This window comes from Sinocyclocheilus anshuiensis, unplaced genomic scaffold (assembly GCF_001515605.1).
Source record: "Sinocyclocheilus anshuiensis isolate Anshui unplaced genomic scaffold, SAMN03320099.WGS_v1.1 scaffold163, whole genome shotgun sequence".
Classification (NCBI taxonomy): domain Eukaryota; kingdom Metazoa; phylum Chordata; class Actinopteri; order Cypriniformes; family Cyprinidae; genus Sinocyclocheilus; species Sinocyclocheilus anshuiensis.
The window spans coordinates 877,913-898,567 of NW_015548223.1; the positions used below are offsets into that span (position 1 = coordinate 877,913).

Sequence of the window (20,655 nt, forward strand, 5' to 3'; positions counted from 1 at the left end):
TGTCCTTTTATTATTGCTTGGACAAAATGCTGCACATTTCTTTGTGAAATTGAAATATAACACTATAATAATATACTAATATAGCACTTGCATATTACTGCTCTTTTGTTGGTTCTGATTGCTTCTATTGTCCTCATTTGTAAGTCGCTTTGGATAAAAACGTCTGCTAAATGACAAAATTTAAATATAATGTAAATGTAAATAACAAAACTAAATTGAAATTTAAAAACAAAACAAAAAAATCAAATAAGTAACACAAATAAAATAAATCTCTTCATATTAGTGTTGTCAAAAGACCCGGTATTTCGGTACCAAGTCGGTACTAAAAAAATGAAAACGTTACGGTACCAGGTTTTCTTAAGTACCGGTGGTACCGAGTACCCGGTCAACCCGGTTCTTGATGCGCTATCCGAAAGCTATCCTCTTCCAGTGTTGCCAAGTCTGCGGTTTTCCCGCGGAATTGTGGTGCTTTAACACGGTTGCCGCGGGTTGTTTTTCAAGTCCGCGGGTTGAAAAACAACCCCATCAACGTGATATTTAGCCCCTGGAATGCTAATTTTACCAGGGGAACCCCGCCAAAACATGCGTATTTTATCCTCGGAACGCGATTTTTAATGGGGACCCCCTCGAAACACGATTGGGCGGGTTTTGTTGTGAAAACCTGGCAACCACTTCATAAAAGCAGTGGAGACAGTAAGCTCCCCTCAGACATACATTCATATAAACTCCTACCCCTAAATGAATCGCGATTTGTTTAGCATCTCAACCGATTTGAATCGTCACATATTTGAATCGATTTTCAACCGGCTCGCGGTTAATCGTTACATCCCTAGCAATAAGGCATGTGTGCCATAATGCATCAGCCTTTAAGGTGTGAAATGGCCATCGTGCTGCTTGCATCATTATTAGCATATGATTCTGATACTATGGATGAAACACACGACCCTTACTTTTCTCCGGACAGCGAGCGGATGAGTTTGGCTTCTGTGCCGTTGAGTTCGAGCTCCCAGCTGCCGGACATTTTAGGAAGACTCTTGTTCTTCTGGATCTTCTTTTCTTCTTTGATTTCATCAGTGAGAAACTCTGCAAATGCTTTATCACCTGAAGAGTAAAGACAGAATTAATAAAACACTACCAACTGTTGTTCTACTACCAACACACTAGTGATGAATGACACCTCACTGGTTAGTTCAAATGACACTCGCGTCTCGCACAAGAGATGAATAGAAAGATATGTAAAATTAAAAGAGGTTCAACTTTTAGAACACACGTCTTGAGAATCTGTAGGGGTTTTATTCCATTCCGCTGCGTCTCGTATGTTTCTAAATGCAATCGTGTGATCAGCGCTTTGGCTATATGTATTAAGCTATGCATAAACACATGATGCTGTTTTGTTCTTATTGTTTATGCAATTTACTAAATGATATTTGATTTATAAATATTAGTTTAGACGGTGTGCACTTTTTTATAGACAGTCATTATTTCATTGCATTGAATAAACAGTTTAATAAGGTGCTTTATTTTGCTCATTGCGCCCTCCTGTGGACTCAGGAGACAGGCCAAATGTTTCCTTACTTATTTCATCTGCATATAAAATATGAGAAAGGAGATATTAGTTTAAATTTTATTTTGTGTTTGACTGTTAAAACTTTTTTACTTCAATTTACTAAAATCTTTAGTAAATTGGGTAAATTAAAAATACAGTGGTTAAATTTAAACCCTTTTTCTACTGCTCATTGTTTAAAGGGGTCATATGATGCGATTTCAAGTTTTCCTTTCTTTATAAAAAAAATGTCAATAATTATCCATACCGAACGATATGAAACATTATATCGTGATAATTTTTTTAACTATATCGCCCAGCCCTGCTTTTACCATAAAAACAACTTTACCATGGTACTTTTTATTAGTTAGCATCCATAGTTTTACCATATATATACCTTTACCATGGTAATTTTTAGTTTGTACCTATACCTTTTACCATAAAACAACTACCATGGTACTTTTTGGTTAGTGTCCATACCTTTTACCATTAAAAACAACTTTACCATGGTACTTTTTATTAGTTAGTGTCCATAGCTTTACCATAAATATACGTTTCCCATGCTAGTTTTTGGCTCGTGTGCGTGTGGAGCAGCGTTTACCCTCGGTGTGCAGACTCCCGCAGCCGCAGGACAGTGTGGGCAGAGCCCGTGTCGCGGTGAGCAGCCTCGGCCTGGAGCCTGACGCCGCTCCGGTGCTGCTGAGGCTCCAGAGGGCCCTGCTGAAGGCTCTGCTGCGGGGCGGCGCGCTGATGGACAGCCGGGCTGCGAGCTGAACCGCGCGGCTCACAGACTTCAGCATGACGGCGACCGTGTTCGGTTGAGCTCAGAGCTGCTGAACGCGGATCACACTGACTGACACACGTGGGGAAGGACACCGTGACCTCAGCACTCTACACCGGAAGCGTTCGGAAGCGGAAATGAGATAAAAGTCCTGCACGCTGTCAACAACATAAACACGTGGCTTCAGTAACTTCAAGCTGATTGTTAATACAAATCGTTTTATTCTGTTTGTTTGCTTGTTGATCTTCTAGATCCGTTATGCAGCTTTGTGGAGTTTGTAGCGAGCATGTTCCTAAATACAGATGTCCAGCCTGCAGAATCAGATAGTAAGTCATTCATTCATGTTCGATAACTTCCAGTCTTTCTTTACCATAAATAGGTTTATCAGCTCACGTTTGCTTTTGGGACAAATCCTGATCAAATAAATAGCACCTTCCTTTCCCTTCTAGTTGTTCAGTGAGTTGCTTTAAAAGACACAAAGATGATGGTAAGTCTCTATTAAAGCTAATATTCTATTGACAGTTATTTTGATTACATTTACATCTATGCTTTTATCCAAAGCGGCATACATTGCTTTCAATATTTATACGGAATCAGTTCATGCATTTCCTGGGAATCGAACCCATGACAACTGTTTTCTACTTAAAAGTTGCATCATTATTATTATTATTAATTAAATATTTGTATTGGTTGCATTATTTAATGTATTATTATTATTGTATTAATGTAATTATTATTGGTATAACTTTATAATTCTTATTATTTGTTATTATATTACTATTATTACTAACTTATATACTTTGTTTTAATACAATTGTTATTTATAGTATTTATTATTGTTATTAATTTTAATTATAATTATTTTAACTGATTACATTATATTTTATTATTATTATTTACTGATATTAATTTATTTGTTTATTGTATTTATATTTAATTAAATAGTATTATACTAATTATTATTGGTATTCATTCAATTCTATTTTATTATTACTAATATAAATATCATTATTATTTGTATTATTATAACTGTTGTTAGTAGTAGTAGTAATACATTTGTTGTTATTGTTACTATTATTTGTTCTTTTGTACCTTAAACTACCAGACTGCCCTGAGCACAAAGTCAAAAATCAGTCAAAACCAAACTCTTGAAGTCATTATTTCTCTTTCCTCTGATAGATTCATGTCATCCAGTTAAAGAATCAGATTCAGCCTCCAGCAGCTCAACACCAGTGAGCAGCGGTGAGTAAGTTATCATCAATAATAGCTGCTTTATGAGCGATCAAGAGAACTTTTCTGCCTGCTTTTGATGATGATTTTGAACAAAAAAGTTCTGTAAAGTTCAATAAATGTGTGTGATTTCAGCTGAACAGCTGTGGACTGTCGAGGATGTTGATGAAGACAGACTGACAAAGTGCCATTACAGAAACTTCAGCAGCTGGGTATGAAATGATAAACACCCCGTTCACATGATCTTTAATGCTGTTTTTATGAGATCAGTTACAGATGGTTTTCATTCACACAGCTGATTCAGAGGCGTTGAAGGGTCTGTTGAGGAATCCTCATCTCCGCCGGTTAATGATGTCCGTGGACTCGGCTGAAGATAAAGCCAAAGCCACGAAAGACGCCATGCAGGAGCCGCTGTTCGTGGAGTTCGCTGATCAGTGCTTAAAAATGATTGAACCGACAGAAGCAGAGAATGACGATGATGAATTCTGATTGGATCGCACTGTCACACATGGACCGATTCCTAACACAAGTGCATCAGGTTTTTACACAAATGTTAATGCAATCATGTAAAATTTTGTACTAAACCAAGGTCTTTTGAATGCCAACAATGTCTTAAAGGAATAGCTCACCCCAAAATGAAAAATGTACTCACCCTCAGGCCATCCAAGATGTAGATGAGTTTGTTTCTTCATCAGATTTGGAGAAATGTAGCATTGCATCACTTGCTCAGCAATGTATCTTCTACAGTGAATGGGTGCCGTCAGAATGAGAGTCCAGTGAAAAGTGGTCTGGTCTGAATTAGGAGAGAAATCTGCACAGATCAAGCACGGTTTACAAGCGAAAAGAGTCAAAAAGAGTTCTAACAAATATGTTGGTGGATTTTGATGTGCGAGACAACAGGAGATGGATTTTTCACTGGAGGAAGCGTTATTATGGATTATTATGGACTCATATTTTAGCCGGAAGCAACGGTTTGAAGTTAAAACTTCTTAATGATGCATTTGTTTCTTACAAACACGCAGCTTTTGGCATCTCAAGACATTAACTGATGGACTGGAGTGAATTACTGTGTTGTTTTTATCAGCTGTTTGGACTCTCATTCTGACGGCACCCATTCACTGCAGAGCACCCATTGATGGAAAGCTACATTTCTCCAAATCTGATGAAGAAACAAACTCATCTGCATCTTGGATGGCCTGCGGGTGAGTACATTTTTCATTTTGGGGTGAACTATTCCTTTAAGAGACTATCTGCAGAGTAATTCCAGCATTTGCACAACTTGTTCTTCAGAGGTTTAAACAACATATACTAAGAAACATGTTTTGTCATTGATGGACCTTTCTGAGGCTTTTAGACTTTAGAGAATTTAGACTTCTATCTGATAAATAAACCTGTACGATAAAATAGCTGTCAAGCTTTGTAGCATTTAGTATTCTGAAAAATTGTTGTTGAATATTCATGTTTTCTGAACATTACTGAGCTTTTGTGTCTCAATACAGCAGTCAGTAATTAATTACATGCATTTTATAATGAATCTTCCAGACTACAGATCGAGTAAAAATAAATCAAAAACAGAACAAGTCTGAAATGATCTTTATTGGCATTATCGAAGTTTGACAAGTGTCTGATTGGTTTGTTAAAGTACTATGTGTCGTACTAGAAAACCTGTTTTCTAGTCACGTTTTGCTGATTAACGCCCTGAGAGTATAAATATACAGAGATATAGATTATTTTTGGTCATAAATACAGTTTGCACATGCAATTCAGTGTCTCATAACCAAAAACTCATGATTTACGGAGGAATGTTGTGTTGTGCTTTTGAGCAGTTGGTGTTTAAAAATACATTTCAATCTAAAACAGCAAAAAGTATTCTGACAAAATGAAGAACTAGAGATACAAAAGCAAACAGTATTTTAATTCAGTTTGCTTTGGTAAGTAAGCAATGCAGAAACCATGGCTTTTCCCAGTATTTACCATGTAGTGTTTCAGTGTGTCTTACATTGTGCAATGAATAAAATTTAAAAAAGATGACAAGAAAAGTGTACAAAACTTGTACTAATATAGTCTTTATGAATACTATACTTTCCAGTATCTCCCTCAATTATCATTATAACTTACTAATATCATTATAGCATCACGATGTTTTAAAGCCTGTTATTTTATCCGTTTGTACACTGATATTAATGGAAATCAAATGCAAGGTTTTGAAAATACACGATTTGGTATATTTAGCAGAATAATATGAATAAATTCAGACCAAAAACTAAAATCTTATCTACAAATATCATTTTCAAGCTGTGCAAGAAACATGATTTTAATCATGACAGATCATGCTAGTATAAAATGGAAGCTTTGTTGTATAAAGCTAAAAAAAAATCAAGTGTTTACTGATTGAACGCACAGCAGAATTAAAGGCACTTGTGCTTCACGCTGAAACCTGAGAGAGTAAATACAACTAAACACTGAATTGCACTAACAATAAGGCAGCTAAATGTTTAATATCACTTAATGTAGTGTATTTCAAAGGTGCACTGATTGCATGAAAGCTTTTAACAGCATGAGATCTCAGGGCCTCTCCAGCAGGATCTGGTTGAATCCGGTCACCACGTCTGTCTTGTGCACTGGGTGCATGTCAGCGTACAGCAGCGGAGATCTCTGAAGATGCACCTTAATGGAGCCCTGTCAAAAACACAGAGTTACATAGCAGTTAAAGCAATATTTAAAAATATACAATAATCTCACATCAAAATGTGTCAGGGTTATTATAGTTTACTAAAACCATAAACCTTTTTGTTAATGTTTATTTGACACATTATTACAAACTTTTTGTACTTTATTTTTATTTTGTATTTTATTATATCTTTAATTTTGTACTGTACTGTCCTGGAAACTAGCTGAAATAAAATGTTTAACCTGAAGTACTAAAATAACAAAGTAAACAAACTAAAATTAATAAATAAAAATTACAGATATATTTAAAAACTAATAAAAATGACAAAAACATAAAAGACCATGACTAAAACAGACCAAAATTAAACTGAAAACATAAGTGAAAATTGAAAAAATCTAATTCAAAATATTAACAAAAACTATAGAGTATATCAACACTAAAATAACACAGCTCGGAGTAAAATTGATTTACAAAGTGTTAGTCAACTAAAACTAATATATTTTTTAAAACTATTCATAAATAAAGCTAAAAAATAAAGATAAAATAAAAAAATCAAATGAAAAGTACAAAAGCGCATTACAAAATTACCAAAAATAAAATTAAATACAATAGTATATAAATATTACCGTTTACAAAATTTCATAATACATGTCCCTTGCACTTATTCACCAAGAAAAAAAAATCCACATTAAAATGTAACAACTTGATCTACCTCAGAGTAAAGATCTATTTAAAATATTTGAAGTAATAAAGCTAAAATAAAATATAAATATTAGATGAACAACAAACTTAAAACTAAGAAATGTTACCTTGGCAACTAAATTAAATTAATAAGTTTAAATTGAAGAACTAAAATTTCTAAAACTAAAACACAAAAATAAAGCTAAATAGAATTTTTTATATTAAAAAAATGTAAATTATAAATGACAAAAGCGCATAACAAAATGACTTAAACTTGAAAACAAATTAAAATTAAAACTGAAAATAGAAAAATAAAACCTAATTCAAAATATTAATAAATACAATAGTACATAAATCATACTAAAATAATTGACAGCATGTCATAGACATGAGTGTAAGCTGTATTTATCCTGGAATCATTCAAGGTCACACAGAACTAAACAAAGCTCAGTTAACCCGTATGTTTGAAGCGTCTCTTACCCGTGGCTGAGCTCTGATAGACGCCACACCCTGGTCAAACTGATTGGTCTTTACTTTGTATTCGCCATTTCTGAATGGGATCTTCAGACAGGCCATCATAGACATGATCCGCTGGAAACCTGTTGCTGTCAGAGAGACAGTGATGCTGGGAGGAGAGGCCATGGCCAGACCGATGGGCCAACCTCTGACCATCACAGGCTCCTGGATGCTGGAGAGCTGCACAGAGCCTCTCTCCTTCAGCAGACGGTCCAGCTTCGGCAATGCGGATGATGCTTCATTCTCTATGAAATCCTCAGCATCATCCAGCTCTGCCTCAGCTAATGCATCCATCCACACCTATCGAGGAGGAATGCAGAAAGATAAGAACACAGCACAAAACACACATAACTGAAGCTAAATCTACACTTAAAGTCAGCATGAAACTGCGTTCAGAACCCATTTTACTTCTGTAATGTGACACTTTTCTAAACGAAACAGGATATTTTAAAACAAACACAAAACACAAACATTTCATTTGATAAAGATGATCAAATAAACAGAAACTCAAAAGTCTTCACTACAAAACAGCAAAAGAAAAAATTCAGTTGAGGAAATTTTCACAGAAATATTTTAATATTGTACAGTAATAACAACAATAATAATTTTTTTTTTTTTTTAAGGAATATTACAAAATTTTTCATCCATGTTTTCATTTTAAACAGTGTGGCACTCATTACAAATCGCCAACAAAAAAAAAATACTATTATATAGAATAATGTACTTCTCAAAGTAATAATAATAATAATAAAAAATAATACAATTAATTAAATATTTTTTTAAGGAATATCGCACTATTTATCATCCATGTTTTAATTTAAAACCTCTGCTCTGCAGCACTTTATTTGCCAAAAAATAAAAAGAATTGTTACATTTTCATTTGATTACATTTTAAAAGATTAATAAATAATACAAATAATTGTTAAATTGGCATTTACATTTTTTTTCTTCACAATCCAATCAATTCCCAATAGACAAAATCAAGTCCTGTCCAACATCTTTATTAATAAAAATAGAAATCAGCACAATGCTTACCCTCCAGCGCCTCCATTTGGTTTGGATGACTGATGCAGCTTTGTGCCATTTCCTAATCTCTCTTCTGACCAGCCAGGATCTCACACCTGTGATAAAGATACACATAAAGAGAGTTCAAAACACTATAATACTGTACAAATACTGGATTACAGCGGTTTGTCCTAGAATATTCGTTCTCTCTCACATTAGCTAAACACATCTGCTAAATGATTAAAAGTAAAGAAACACTATGCCATTTATGAACTACTATAGCTCCACAAGTTCATATGTATTAAATCATAAAAACAGAATAGAGAAGAATTAAAACAGACTGAATTTGGGGGAAAATACAGCACATTTCATAGGGCCCTATTTACTGTTAACATTTTAATTAGTTATTCAATTGTTAAACTTAAAATTAAATTGTAAACTCGTCTTACACCATTGTGACAAGCACTAAATCCCACAAGCTAAGTGGTCTATGTGTGTGCAACAGTGTTACAATCATCAAATAATTATCAAAACAGAACCATCACCAGATAAAACATGGTGGTAAACAGTTAATAGTTAATAGGCCACTTTATCATCATCATTATACTGTAATCCTTCAATTAACCATCGGTCTTTGATTTGCAGGACTAAATTAGTGCAGTCTGATTACAGGACACACTCATATTTCCTGAGATCTTACTGTGACTCAGTTGGAGGCAAAGGGATGTTTGGCTTTTGGCTCTACTGATCTCAGTGAAGCAGGTATTAGGCTTGGGTGAGCTGCATCTGTTCTGTTCTGAGTTTAATGGATAATCAGGAGGAAGTTGATCAGGGGACAGCGTCTAAAGTGACGTGACATGTGGCCAAGTATGGTGACCCATACTTGGAATTAGTGCTCCGCATTTAACCCATCCAAAGTGCACACACACAGCAGTGAACACACACACACCGTGAACACACACCCGGAGCAGTGGGCAGCCATTTTTGCTGTGGCGCCCGGGGAACAGTTGGGGGTTCGGTGCCTTGCTCAAGGGCACCTCAGTTGTGGTATTGAAGGTGGAAGACGCACAGCAGATGTCTGCTCCTTCAGCCAAGCAGAGGTCAGAGAGTAATGCACAGTCACTGAGTCTATTCCTGAAGAATAACGGCTTCTCGCTTGTGCACTTTATCTTTAAGCTGTCTAAAAGTGTCCTACAAACACAACCAGCTGATTCCCAGCTTTAATATTTAGCAATAATTGTGAAATGTCTAGAACAAGGTAATGTGTCATTAGGGTTGCATGATTAATCAAAATGAAACTGAAATTGCAATATAGCTTAATGCAATTATTAAATCGCAAAGGCTGTGATTTAATACAATAAATGTATGCACTGCATGTTTCAGAGTGAAACGCGGCACTGTGTTAATTTACACATGAGCTGTTCATGATCCGCTGGTGTTTCAGCATCTCAGAGTGGCTCGGTTCACAGTAAATGGGGGAAGTCGTGGCCTAATGGTTAGAGAGTCGGACTTGTAACCCAAAGGTTGCGGGTTCGAGTCTCGTACCGGCAGGGATTGTAGGTGGGGGGAGTGAATGTACAGCACTCTCTCCACCTTCAATACCACGACTGAAGTGCCCTTGAGTAAGGCACTGAATCCCCAACTGCTCCCCGGGCGCCGCAGCAAAAAATGGCTGCCCACTGCTCCAGGTGTGTGTTCACGGTGTGTGTGTGTGTTCACTGCTGTGTGTGTGCACTTTGGATGGGTTAAAATGCAGAGCACTAATTCCAAGTATGGGTCACCATACTTGGCCACATGTCACGTCACGTCACTTTTTTAAATGCTGCTCAACATGAACATCTCTGCATCTGCTCTGAGTTTAAGTCACTTTAATGTGCATTTAGGAATGCGACGTGTCAACTATCTTCACAAAGTTGTTTGTTTTTCAACAAAAGAGAAGCTTTAAGGTCTCCATGCATTTTTCTGTCAAAATAAAAGTTCAATGGTGAAATGTAATGGTTAAAATTATTAAATTAAGACAGCCACAATATTAGTACTGTAATTTTACTGTTGAAGTGCAAAAATAAATAAATAAATACATAAATAAAATTCTTAAATGAGATTACAATTACAATAGTAACATTTCTTATTTTTTTTTATTTAGTAGTTGTAGTAGTAGTAGTAATAATAATAATAATAATAACAACAATAATTTATTATGATAATAATAATGGTTATTTATTTATTTATTTTTAAATAGCCATACTGATATACAGTGGGTACGGAAAGTATTCAGACCCCCTTCAATTTTTCACTCTTTGTTATATTGCAGCCATTTGCTAAAATCATTTAAGTTAATTTTTTTTCCTCATTAATGTACACACAGCACCCCATATTGACAGAAAAACACAGAATCGTTGACATTTTTGCAGATTTATTAAAAAAAGAAAAACTGAAATATCACATGGTCCTAAGTATTCAGACCCTTTGCTCAGTATTTAGTAGAAGCACCCTTTTGATCTAATACAGCCATGAGTCTTTTTGGGAAAGATGCAACAAGTTTTTCACACCTGGATTTGGGGATCCTCTGCCATTCCTCCTCGCAGATCCTCTCCAGTTCTGTCAGGTTGGATGGTAAACGTTGGTGGACAGCCATTTTTAGGTCTCTCCAGAGATGCTCAATTGGGTTTAAGTCAGGGCTCTGGCTGGGCCATTCAAGAACAGTCACAGAGTTGTACCATGTGATATTTCAGTTTTTCTTTTTTAATAAATCTGCAAAAATGTCAACAATTCTGTGTTTTTCTGTCAATATGGGGTGCTGTGTGTACATTAATGAGGAAAAAAAATTAACTTAAATGATTTTAGCAAATGGCTGCAATATAACAAAGAGTGAAAAATTTAAGGGGGTCTGAATACTTTCCGTACCCACTGTATGATCAAAACATTTTGGTCAAATTGTGCAGCCCTCCTACAAACAAGCAAATTTAGATTTTTTTTTTTTTTTTTTAAAATGGAAAATCAAAAAAAAAAAAAAAAAATTAAATAAAAAAATCACAATTAGATTTTTTCCCCAAATTGTGCAGCCCTATTTGTTATACAACCATACTACCTGTAATCACAAAATAAAGATGTTAAATCCTAACCTGCTTGTAAGCGGGTGGCAGCCTGTCTCTTGAGGTTACGCTGACGGTTCTGGTACCTGCGCCAGCAGCACTGGATACAGAATGCCTTCTGTGAGCGCACCCTGTTCCTGTGCACCTCCAGCATCTCCAACTGCACAACACATGATAAATTAACTACTGACATCACATTAAATCACATCTGACAGCTTGTGATTGGATCAGCCGAGACAGGGTAAACAGGGCGAAAGAGTTCAATGAACTTTCAACAGCTGCTGAGTGCATGCTTTACCAGGGAGTGTGTGAGAAAGACTTTGGTCCGGCCACAGTGCACCATGTTGTTGTTGTCATCAGGGCTGAGGGTGGAGTTTGAGGCACGTCTCTTGAGGACCACATTAAGCACATCCTCTACAGCAGATCCCAGAACAGCCTGATTGCTCATCTCAGGGCCTGTGGGTGAAAGCGGAGCTTTAGAAATACATATTTATGATACTTCTGTTGTGTTTTATGGCAAGACACTAGAGGTAAAACCATTGCTTTTTCATGCACTGGGCAATTTAGAAAATTTGGGCTATTTTTCTTCCATAACATGTCTTCTTTAAAACTACCAGAAGGAAAACATCAAAATACACAATTGGGTACTTATTTTATAACACTTTATGTATTTGCATCTGTGGATTTCAATTACAATATATATCTTTAAAGGCCGTGAGTTTTTCTCCACTTCAGCAGCACTTGCATACACCAAATTTAACGGTTTTATTCCTATCTATATTCTGAAGGTTTTTATAGATGGGTTTGTTCATATATCATTCACCTGATTTATATATCAGTTTATTCCTAAAAACAAAGCATTTTTTCTGACTGTTGACAGTATTTTCTGATGTATGGAGTGATAATGTTATGGAGTGATGTTCTGGAAATGTATTCATATTTTATTCAATAATGCCTCATTTGCATATTAAACAAAATTTCAGAAAACTTGTAATACAAGTCTTCTGAAAGTCTTAATGTACTGTGATTAATCAACTGGGGAAGTATAATGACATTTATTAGATAAAAACTTTACCCTATTCACCTGTGGTGTCTTGCCTTAATGCAAATGAAATCAAGCTCTTTAGTGTCATCTTATAAGTGCATCATGTTTAGTTAAAAGTTTGCTTTGACTCTCGGTGGGTCGAGGTATTAGAGCAGACATGTTCAATCCTGTTCCCATTAATCCACCTTCCTGTAGATTTTACTTCCAATCCTGCTCTATCCCTGCTCAAAATACCTAGTTTGGTTTGATTAGAGCTAGACTCTGCAGGAACGTAGATCTTCAGGAACCAGACTGAGCTTCCTTGGTTTATCTGAGATTTAAAACAGATTTTTACTGGCGTTAAACCAACTAATGTGCACATCTAAGAAATTCTTATCTGTACCAAATCACACAAGTAGTGACAAGAAACCACATGCAAAAAAAAAAAAACACTTGAACAAAGACCTGTTTATTTCTATACATTAGTCAGATTACGCCAAGATTTAAAGGGGTCATATGATGCGATTTCAAGTTTTCCTTTCTCTTTGGAGTGTTACAAGCTCTTGGTGCATAAAGACATACAGAAGAGGCAAATGGTGAAGAGAGAAATAAGAAAAGGCAAGCAAATGCATCACTGCATGCAAAATATCTACTAAATAAGCATGCAGTAATTCACCTGAGGAATTCAGATTCACATTATTTAAGCACTGAGTTCATAAAAGAAGATAGGAAGAAATGAGAGGAGGATACTGAAAGAAAAAGACAAGAATCATAAATTCTAGAGGAGAATAAAAAAAAAAACTAATAGTACTTTGTGTTCACTTAATGATCTACATACTGTTCGATTGGTTCATTTGCACAGTTAGTCTGGTGTTTGTGATCAGCCCGTATCTTTGGAGGAAATTGCCATATGGGATCCTGTACAAATAATACAAAAAATAATTTAGTTTTGATTCTGAAAGGAATTCTGTAATAACGTCTCTAAAAGTGAGGTGATATGAAAATTCTGGCCAGTAGTCTTCACTCTTAAACACTTATTTTGAATTAGAGATGCACTGATCGACTGGCCAGGGACCCGGAATCGGCCGGTCAGTCTCACGTCTTTACGATTTCGAGCCGGTCCGTTTTGTTGCCAGTGGCGCAGGCAATGAGGTCACAGTCACACTCACATCCGTATGTAAATAACTAGGAAGCACTGAAACTTGGCCACCAAAAATGTTCACGCGAGAATGATTCTGATTTTATTGCACTGATAATGACTGATAATGTACTGATGTCACGGCAGATGAGGCTCGCGCAACCTGAGTGAGAGCGAGGCTTGTGCAGAAATCAAAACAAATGAGATATTTATAATATATGATGTAGGTAAGCAACATTACACGACCAAGATGTTTTCACGAATATCAGCACGATTGCAATATGACATTTATTATAGTAGTTCAATAAACAAGAAGCTAATATCAAGTGACTTACATTTTAGACACAGAACGAATCGAGTGTGTCAACGATTCAGTAACCTATAAATACCCATAAGACTAATTCTGACATAATTTCTGAATTGAATCAACCGTTTGAACGAATTGGTTGAATGAATGACTCACTCATTAAAACATTTGCGGCCAACTATTGCTGGTTTGGTTTCATATTTAAAAGTATCATTGCATTTCCCCAACATTTCTTATTTGTATGTTCAAAAAATGATTTAAAACATTCATCTTATGATATTATTTACACATTTGCAATTTTGTGGTGTAAATTCATTTATGGCACCTCTTCTAAAATAAAAAATTTGATTGCAATACCAAATTCATTTCCTTTTAAATTTTACAGTACAATTGTAATTTACAACAGTAATGTATTTGTTTCTTCATTTTCTATAATTAGAGTTAAAGCTAATAATAATAGTAATAATGATAATAATAACAACAACAACAGGTTAGGAAAAAGTTGCCCATTTTTAAACATAGTGAAAAATGACATCTGTTTTGTTATATAAAGCAACTCATTTTCAGTTAATTGTATTTCTACCTCTTTCCAGTCACAGAGCACTTTATTTTGAGAGTGAGAGAACATCCTATATTTCATAGAAAACCGAAATCAGCAAAAATCGGTATCGGCAGGCCACACTTACAAAACAATTGGAATAGGCCAAAAAAATTGCAATCAGTGCATCGCTATTTTGAATTCAATTATTTGTTGTAAAATTAAGTGTATTAATTGTTAAATGTAGAGATTGAGATGTGTTTGTAGTGTTACCTGATGGGAAATCCTGCTGCACTGATGTTTATGGTCTCCACTATCCCACAGGCCTCAAGCTGAGTGATAACCTGAACGCAAACCAAACCAAGACTAACTAACCAGTATAACTATAAACTCTCACTAACTCAGTCTGTGAACTAAAAACCTGTAACTCTCAAGGGAATCCCAAGTGAACAGACAGAAATGCATCTGTTTTTTCATACCTCTTCCCTTTTGAAGGTGAGTGGTCTGCAGTCAGGGTTGGGTTTGATGCAGCGTGTGTAGTGTGGCGTAGTGCTGTGTAAAATCTTCATCAGGCTTTCAAGAGAGTTCTGCATATTCACAGAAAGACAAACAAATGATCATAATAAACACAGATGCAGGTCAATCTAAAAATGAGTATCTGTATCAATGTCAGAAGGTACCGGGACAACAAAATGATCTCTAATCATCTTATAATGTGAATCATATTGATTAAGAGCTAATGGTCAGTCTCGCGTATTTCCGTACGGTCCGTTTTGTTGCCAGCGGCGCAAGCAATGAGGTCACAGTCACACTCACATCCGTGTAAAAAATAAAAAAATAAATAACTAGGAAGCACTGAAACTTGGCCACCAAAAATGTTCACGCGAGAATGATTTTGATTTTATTGCACTGATAATGACTGATAATGTACTGATGTCACGGCAGATGAGGCCCGCACAGCCTGAGTGAGAGCGAGGCTTGTGCAGAAATCAAAACAAATAAGATATTTATAATATATGATGTAGGTAAGCAACATTACACAACCAAGATGTTTCCACGAATATCAGCACGATTGCAATATGACATTTATTATAGTAGTTCAATACAATAAACAAGAAGCTAATATCAAGTGACTGACATTTTAGACACAGAACGAATCGAGTGTGTCAATGATTCAGTATTAGTAACCCATAAATACCCATAAGACAGTCACTTGTTTCATTTCTGAATGAATCAGCATTTGAACGAATTGGTTGAATGAATGACTCACTCATTAAAACATTTGCCGCCAACTACTTCTGGTTTGGTTTCATATTTAAAAGTATCATTGCATTTCCCCAACATTTCTTATTTGTATGTTCAAAAAATTATTTAAAACATTCATCTTATGATATTATTTATGCATTTAAACACAGATGCAGGTCAATCTAAAAATGAGTATCTGTATCAATATCAGAAGGTAACGGGACAACAAAATGATCTCTAATCATCTTATAATGTGAATCATATTGATTAAGAGCTAATGCACAATCATTCATAACAACACAATGAAATCTATCAGATAACAAAACGTAACACAATAACATCTTTAATCTTTAAAATCTGTACCCTAAATTTGGAGATGACAGTGACCACTTTACTGTGTCCTCTCAAACCCTCGCTCTCATGGTCACCATCAGCAAAAAGACTGTGCAGCAATGAATCCTGGGAATTCTGCAGGAGACTGATGAGCTCAGGGGGAACTGGATCCTGCAGAACAAATGGTCATTCGCTCAAAATTAGGCATTCACTTAAAAGCAATAAAACACTTTATAAACTTTATTAATCCCAAAGGAAGAAATTTCAGCTAAGACAAGCTACATAGTTTATGTATGCAACTATTTATATAGTTTATACTATTTATATGCACCTTGTTCTTCTCCATCATGCCCTCGATCTGGTAGCTGACTTTGTCTGCGTAATGGGCCACAGTGAAATGGGGCTGTTTGCTGAATTTGTCCCAGCTGATGCTGGCGTTATGTGACAGCTCCTTCTGCAGACGCACACAAAACTGCTTCGCATCTGATGCTCTGTTCAGACGACACTCCTGGAGGACAGACAGACAGCGGACAAAGAATTCGAAAAAAAGAAAGAGAAAGAATGAAGAGAGGGAAAGAAAGAATAAACTCATTAGTGCTATTAAAAAAAGCTATTTCACTATGTATGATGATCATAAAGTTATAAATAATGGCAATCTCTACATTTGTGATGCAATTTCAAATAGAATACAATCCAAAAGAAATGCAAGATGCCTTTACAGACAAAGCCATTGTCTTCATGCAAAAATCCTGCATTACAATTATATTTATATGGCACATCTTTTTCTGAGATGAAGGACTGTAAGCAGACCTCATTGAGCAGGGAGAAAATACTGGAAGGACTGCCTTCAATCAGGTCCAGGCAGCCCTGGTTGTCTTGGTACCGTATGAAGGACCACTGCAGCCCCTCAGTCACATACTCCTCCTGCTGGGCCTTCAGGTAATGAGCCACAAAGTGCTGCTGCAGTTTCTCGTTAGCGTAATTAATACACAACTGCTCCAGATTGTTCAGGAGGAAGCATTCAAAACCGTACACATCCAGCAAACCTGTAGAAGACACCAGTCAAGGATTAAATGTGTTTTCATTCCTTTCAGAAAACAAGATAAAAGATCTCACACATTAAATTCTGACTGGAAAGTAATATATTAAAATAAAAAGTGAATAATTGGAATATGTACCAATGAAGTTGCACCACATGGAACGGTCTGCACACATACTGTTGTTTATGAATGTGACTAACCAGTCAAACAGCCTGTAAATAAAAAAGCAGACTTTAAATGTGTTCATTAAATCTGTTTGCTCCAGCACTGACTTTCAGTATACTGAATTTTATTAATAATGCAAAATTCTACATGCTGCATTATATAAAAAATTTAGCATGTACAGTAGAGTGTGTTTTTGTGCCTAAGACTTGCCGTTTTAGTGTAGCTATAAGCATCTTCATAAAATGCCTAACCTAGTTTATGCGACTCACTGTGCGTAAATGACTTTAGCAAGACAGTCTCTGCGGACACTGCACTCCGACTGAGAGCAAAGTTTGAGGACGTTCTGTTTACCAGCGCGCAGAGTTCTCACGGTCAGACACGACTGCAGCTCATCTAACGGCACCTGCAGCAGGTCAGCGGTCTTTTGCAGGAAACCTGCACACAGCATAAAGAGAGAGAGAGAACAGTAATCAACACATGCCACTAATCAGATATCTGACACAAATTAACTATGTCCTTGGGGGGAATATTTACTAATGGCTTTGGCCTCTGTATATAACAGATACCGATTTTAATACATTTATTCAGCGAGGATGCATTAAACTGAAAAAGTGACAGTAAAGACATTTAATGTTACAAAAGATTTCTATTGGAAATACATGATTTTGATGATCTATTTATCAAAGATACAAAAAAGTATCACAGTTTCCACAAAAATATGGAGCAGCACAACTGTTTTAAACACTGATAATAATAAGACATGTTTCTTGAGCAGCAAATCAGCATATTAGAATGATTTCTGAAGATCATGTGACACTGAAGACTGGAGTAATGATGCTAAAAATCAGCTTTAATCACAGGAATAAACTACATTTTAAAATATTTTCACATTTCACAGATATTTTAAATTGCAATTTTTTAAATAGCAATGTGTTACAGGGAAATATTAGTGAGACAGGAGGAATGTGACAGGGACATGTCACAACCCAGACATGAACTTGCATCATCCATAAAAGTACTGTGCCTCATCATGTCTGGAATATTCATCTTGCCTAATTTACTGTCATAACTTTGCTTTTTATATAAATTATACAGCTGAAACACATCACACCTTTGGAGTGTTCATCAAGATCACATGTCTGAGCCTCTTCTAATGCAGGTCTGAAGTCCACGTTCCCCAGCTGCAGAAGACCTGCAAGGATCTTTGCAAAAAGACAACAATCATGTAATTTTTCAAACAGCAGTATAATATTTATTTCTATAATCTGCCCCATCAACAAAGTAGTTAACACTGTACTTTCTTGTCTGCTGCGTAGTCTTATTTTGGTGCATGAATCTATATAACTTGTATCAAAAGCTAAATGATAATTCGCCTTCCGGTAATGTATATCGAAATATCGGAAATGTGTTTAAAAATCATATCACTATTATTGAAAAAAAATATATCGCGAAATATATTGATATTGAATTATTGTCCAGCCCTACTGCGTAGTCTTATTTTGGTGCATGAACCTATATAACTTGTATCAAAAGCTAAATGATAATTCGCCTTCATAAATCAAAAGGTTAATTTACTTTTTACTTTCAAAGTGTGAAGTAATTTAGTCTTTCCACCCACTATTTACAGTATATAAATACTGTATGGTTTTTATAACATCACTACTGTCATTTAAAAGTATCTAAAAACAAAACAACCAAACACCAACCAACATGGATACTATTCATCTCCAATCACCATTGAGGTTTTGATATACTGTAGTTTTAAACTTATCACTTACTCTGAAAATCTGTGTCCGTTTACTCTCATCAATGCCAAGGTTGATCATGGCTTCCACAGTCTCTTGCAAACAGTCTTCTGCTCAGACACAAACAAACGGAATGCAAGATGTCAAATAATAACACAGTGCCTCCTCAAATTCCTCTTTTCATGCTTCAAAAGACACATTCTTGAAGTACAATACTTGCCTTCTAAGGTTTTCTCAGCATGTGGCAACCAAGCAAAGTCTTGATCCAAAGGCAACATCCATTCCAGTCTCTGTTTCCCTGTTGCTCCTTTCATCATCTTCAAATCAAACCGATTATAAACAACCAACATACATTCAAATGAAACTATCCAACTGCCTGACACCCTTGAATTATTGTAGATAATGTACATATATACAGCATTAGAACTGATAGTATTAATGGAAATAAACTGGCAGAATAAAAAATACAGAATTCTTAGGTTGTATTTTATTCCTGGTAAATTCTGTGAAGGCAGTCTCTTATTTTACCTGGTAAAATATGTGAAAATTTCTCTCATTTGGAGCTTGGAAAGCCACTCTGGTTTTCTCCAAGAGAAACGTCTGCACTGAAGCCCCAACCAGCAGCTGAGAGCTGCATTATAAAATCACAGATGTTTACACCAATCGCAAGATGCTTCAGGTTCATGTTCATGTGTGAACCGGAGAGAAAGCAAAACTGACCCGTTGAGCTGAAGCTGAATGTATTTTCCAAAGCGACTGCTATTGCTATTGCGTAATGTGCAGGCATTGCCTGGGGAAGAAAGGAAAAGGAAAATAAAGGCTTTTAGAAAGAGTGTAATGAAGATATCACAGAACTTCAGAAAGGAAATGAGACTAAAACATCATCTGCTCTCTGTCTTTCTCACCAAACGCCTCCATGATGGGGTTGGAGCCCAGTACTCGTCTTTCTATCTTCTCTACGGTGTCCTGGCACTTCTGAGAAGAGGCCGCCACAGTGGCATAATACTTCATCAGACAGCGTGACGTCCATGTCTGAGGAGATATTTAATACAGGAGATGTGGTCTAAATCATGTTGAGATTTGACTGTATTCAGATCAGTTCTAAACTTGGTATGTATTTGGAATCTTGAGCTTGACAGATCATTTAAAGACAGTAAGTAATGAGAATTTCCTTTATTTTATCATTAAGAGACTTTATTGCAATTTGAAACATATTGAAAAATTCAGAACTCAAAAACGGTCTAAAAAGGTGCTATAAAAAGACTTTCTAAATTTCCAACGTTAAAGGGGTGGTTGATTACGATTTCACTTTTTTAACTTTAGTTAGTGTTAGGGATATGCCGGTATCAAATTTTCATGTTGCGATTAATTGCTAATGCTTTTATCACGGTATACGGTATTATCACGATGTTTGAGTCGCCAACCCGTCGATCGCGATGGACTGGTAGATCTTTATCACTGCCCCAGTAGATCCCGAAAAAAAAACAGTAAAATAAGTACAATAATGCATTACATTTATGGGGTTATATTAATGTATCACTGAAGGGTACTGTCTTGAGAAAAGTTTCGATGGCAATGGCATTTTCTTCTCCGTATAAAGC

At 35.8% G+C, this 20,655-nt stretch overlaps 2 protein-coding genes and 1 pseudogene across 5 annotated transcripts in view; 1 reads left to right on the forward strand and 2 right to left on the reverse strand.

Annotated features, from left to right (window-relative positions):
* LOC107654317 (complement component 1 Q subcomponent-binding protein, mitochondrial-like) overlaps positions 1-2,432 on the reverse strand; it is a 6,640-nt gene extending 4,208 nt beyond the window's left edge. Inside the window, exons 1-2 of the mRNA XM_016441350.1 lie at positions 2,145-2,432; positions 951-1,101 (exon numbers count right to left, since the gene is read on the reverse strand). Of these exons, the coding sequence (XP_016296836.1) occupies positions 951-1,101; positions 2,145-2,343 (350 nt within the window). The 5' untranslated portion in view covers positions 2,344-2,432. The remainder of the gene's footprint in view (positions 1-950; positions 1,102-2,144) is intronic.
* A 131-nt stretch (positions 2,433-2,563) lies between these two features.
* On the forward strand, positions 2,564-4,225 carry LOC107654318 (zinc finger HIT domain-containing protein 3-like; annotated as a pseudogene).
* A 512-nt stretch (positions 4,226-4,737) lies between these two features.
* LOC107654315 (unconventional myosin-XIX-like) overlaps positions 4,738-20,655 on the reverse strand; it is a 25,789-nt gene continuing 9,871 nt past the window's right edge. For all 4 annotated transcript variants that reach the window (XM_016441345.1, XM_016441343.1, XM_016441346.1 and 1 more), the window contains 19 exons: positions 19,960-20,086; positions 19,775-19,844; positions 19,583-19,685; positions 19,275-19,371; positions 19,088-19,164; positions 18,421-18,511; positions 17,579-17,744; positions 17,283-17,356; positions 16,915-17,150; positions 16,436-16,612; positions 16,135-16,275; positions 15,006-15,113; positions 14,800-14,870; positions 13,382-13,461; positions 11,818-11,975; positions 11,550-11,679; positions 8,458-8,543; positions 7,387-7,722; positions 4,738-6,233 (listed from right to left, as the gene is read on the reverse strand). In XM_016441345.1, the coding sequence (XP_016296831.1) occupies positions 6,120-6,233; positions 7,387-7,722; positions 8,458-8,543; positions 11,550-11,679; positions 11,818-11,975; positions 13,382-13,461; positions 14,800-14,870; positions 15,006-15,113; positions 16,135-16,275; positions 16,436-16,612; positions 16,915-17,150; positions 17,283-17,356; positions 17,579-17,744; positions 18,421-18,511; positions 19,088-19,164; positions 19,275-19,371; positions 19,583-19,685; positions 19,775-19,844; positions 19,960-20,086 (2,442 nt within the window). In that variant the 3' untranslated portion in view covers positions 4,738-6,119. The remainder of the gene's footprint in view (positions 6,234-7,386; positions 7,723-8,457; positions 8,544-11,549; positions 11,680-11,817; positions 11,976-13,381; positions 13,462-14,799; positions 14,871-15,005; positions 15,114-16,134; positions 16,276-16,435; positions 16,613-16,914; positions 17,151-17,282; positions 17,357-17,578; positions 17,745-18,420; positions 18,512-19,087; positions 19,165-19,274; positions 19,372-19,582; positions 19,686-19,774; positions 19,845-19,959; positions 20,087-20,655) is intronic.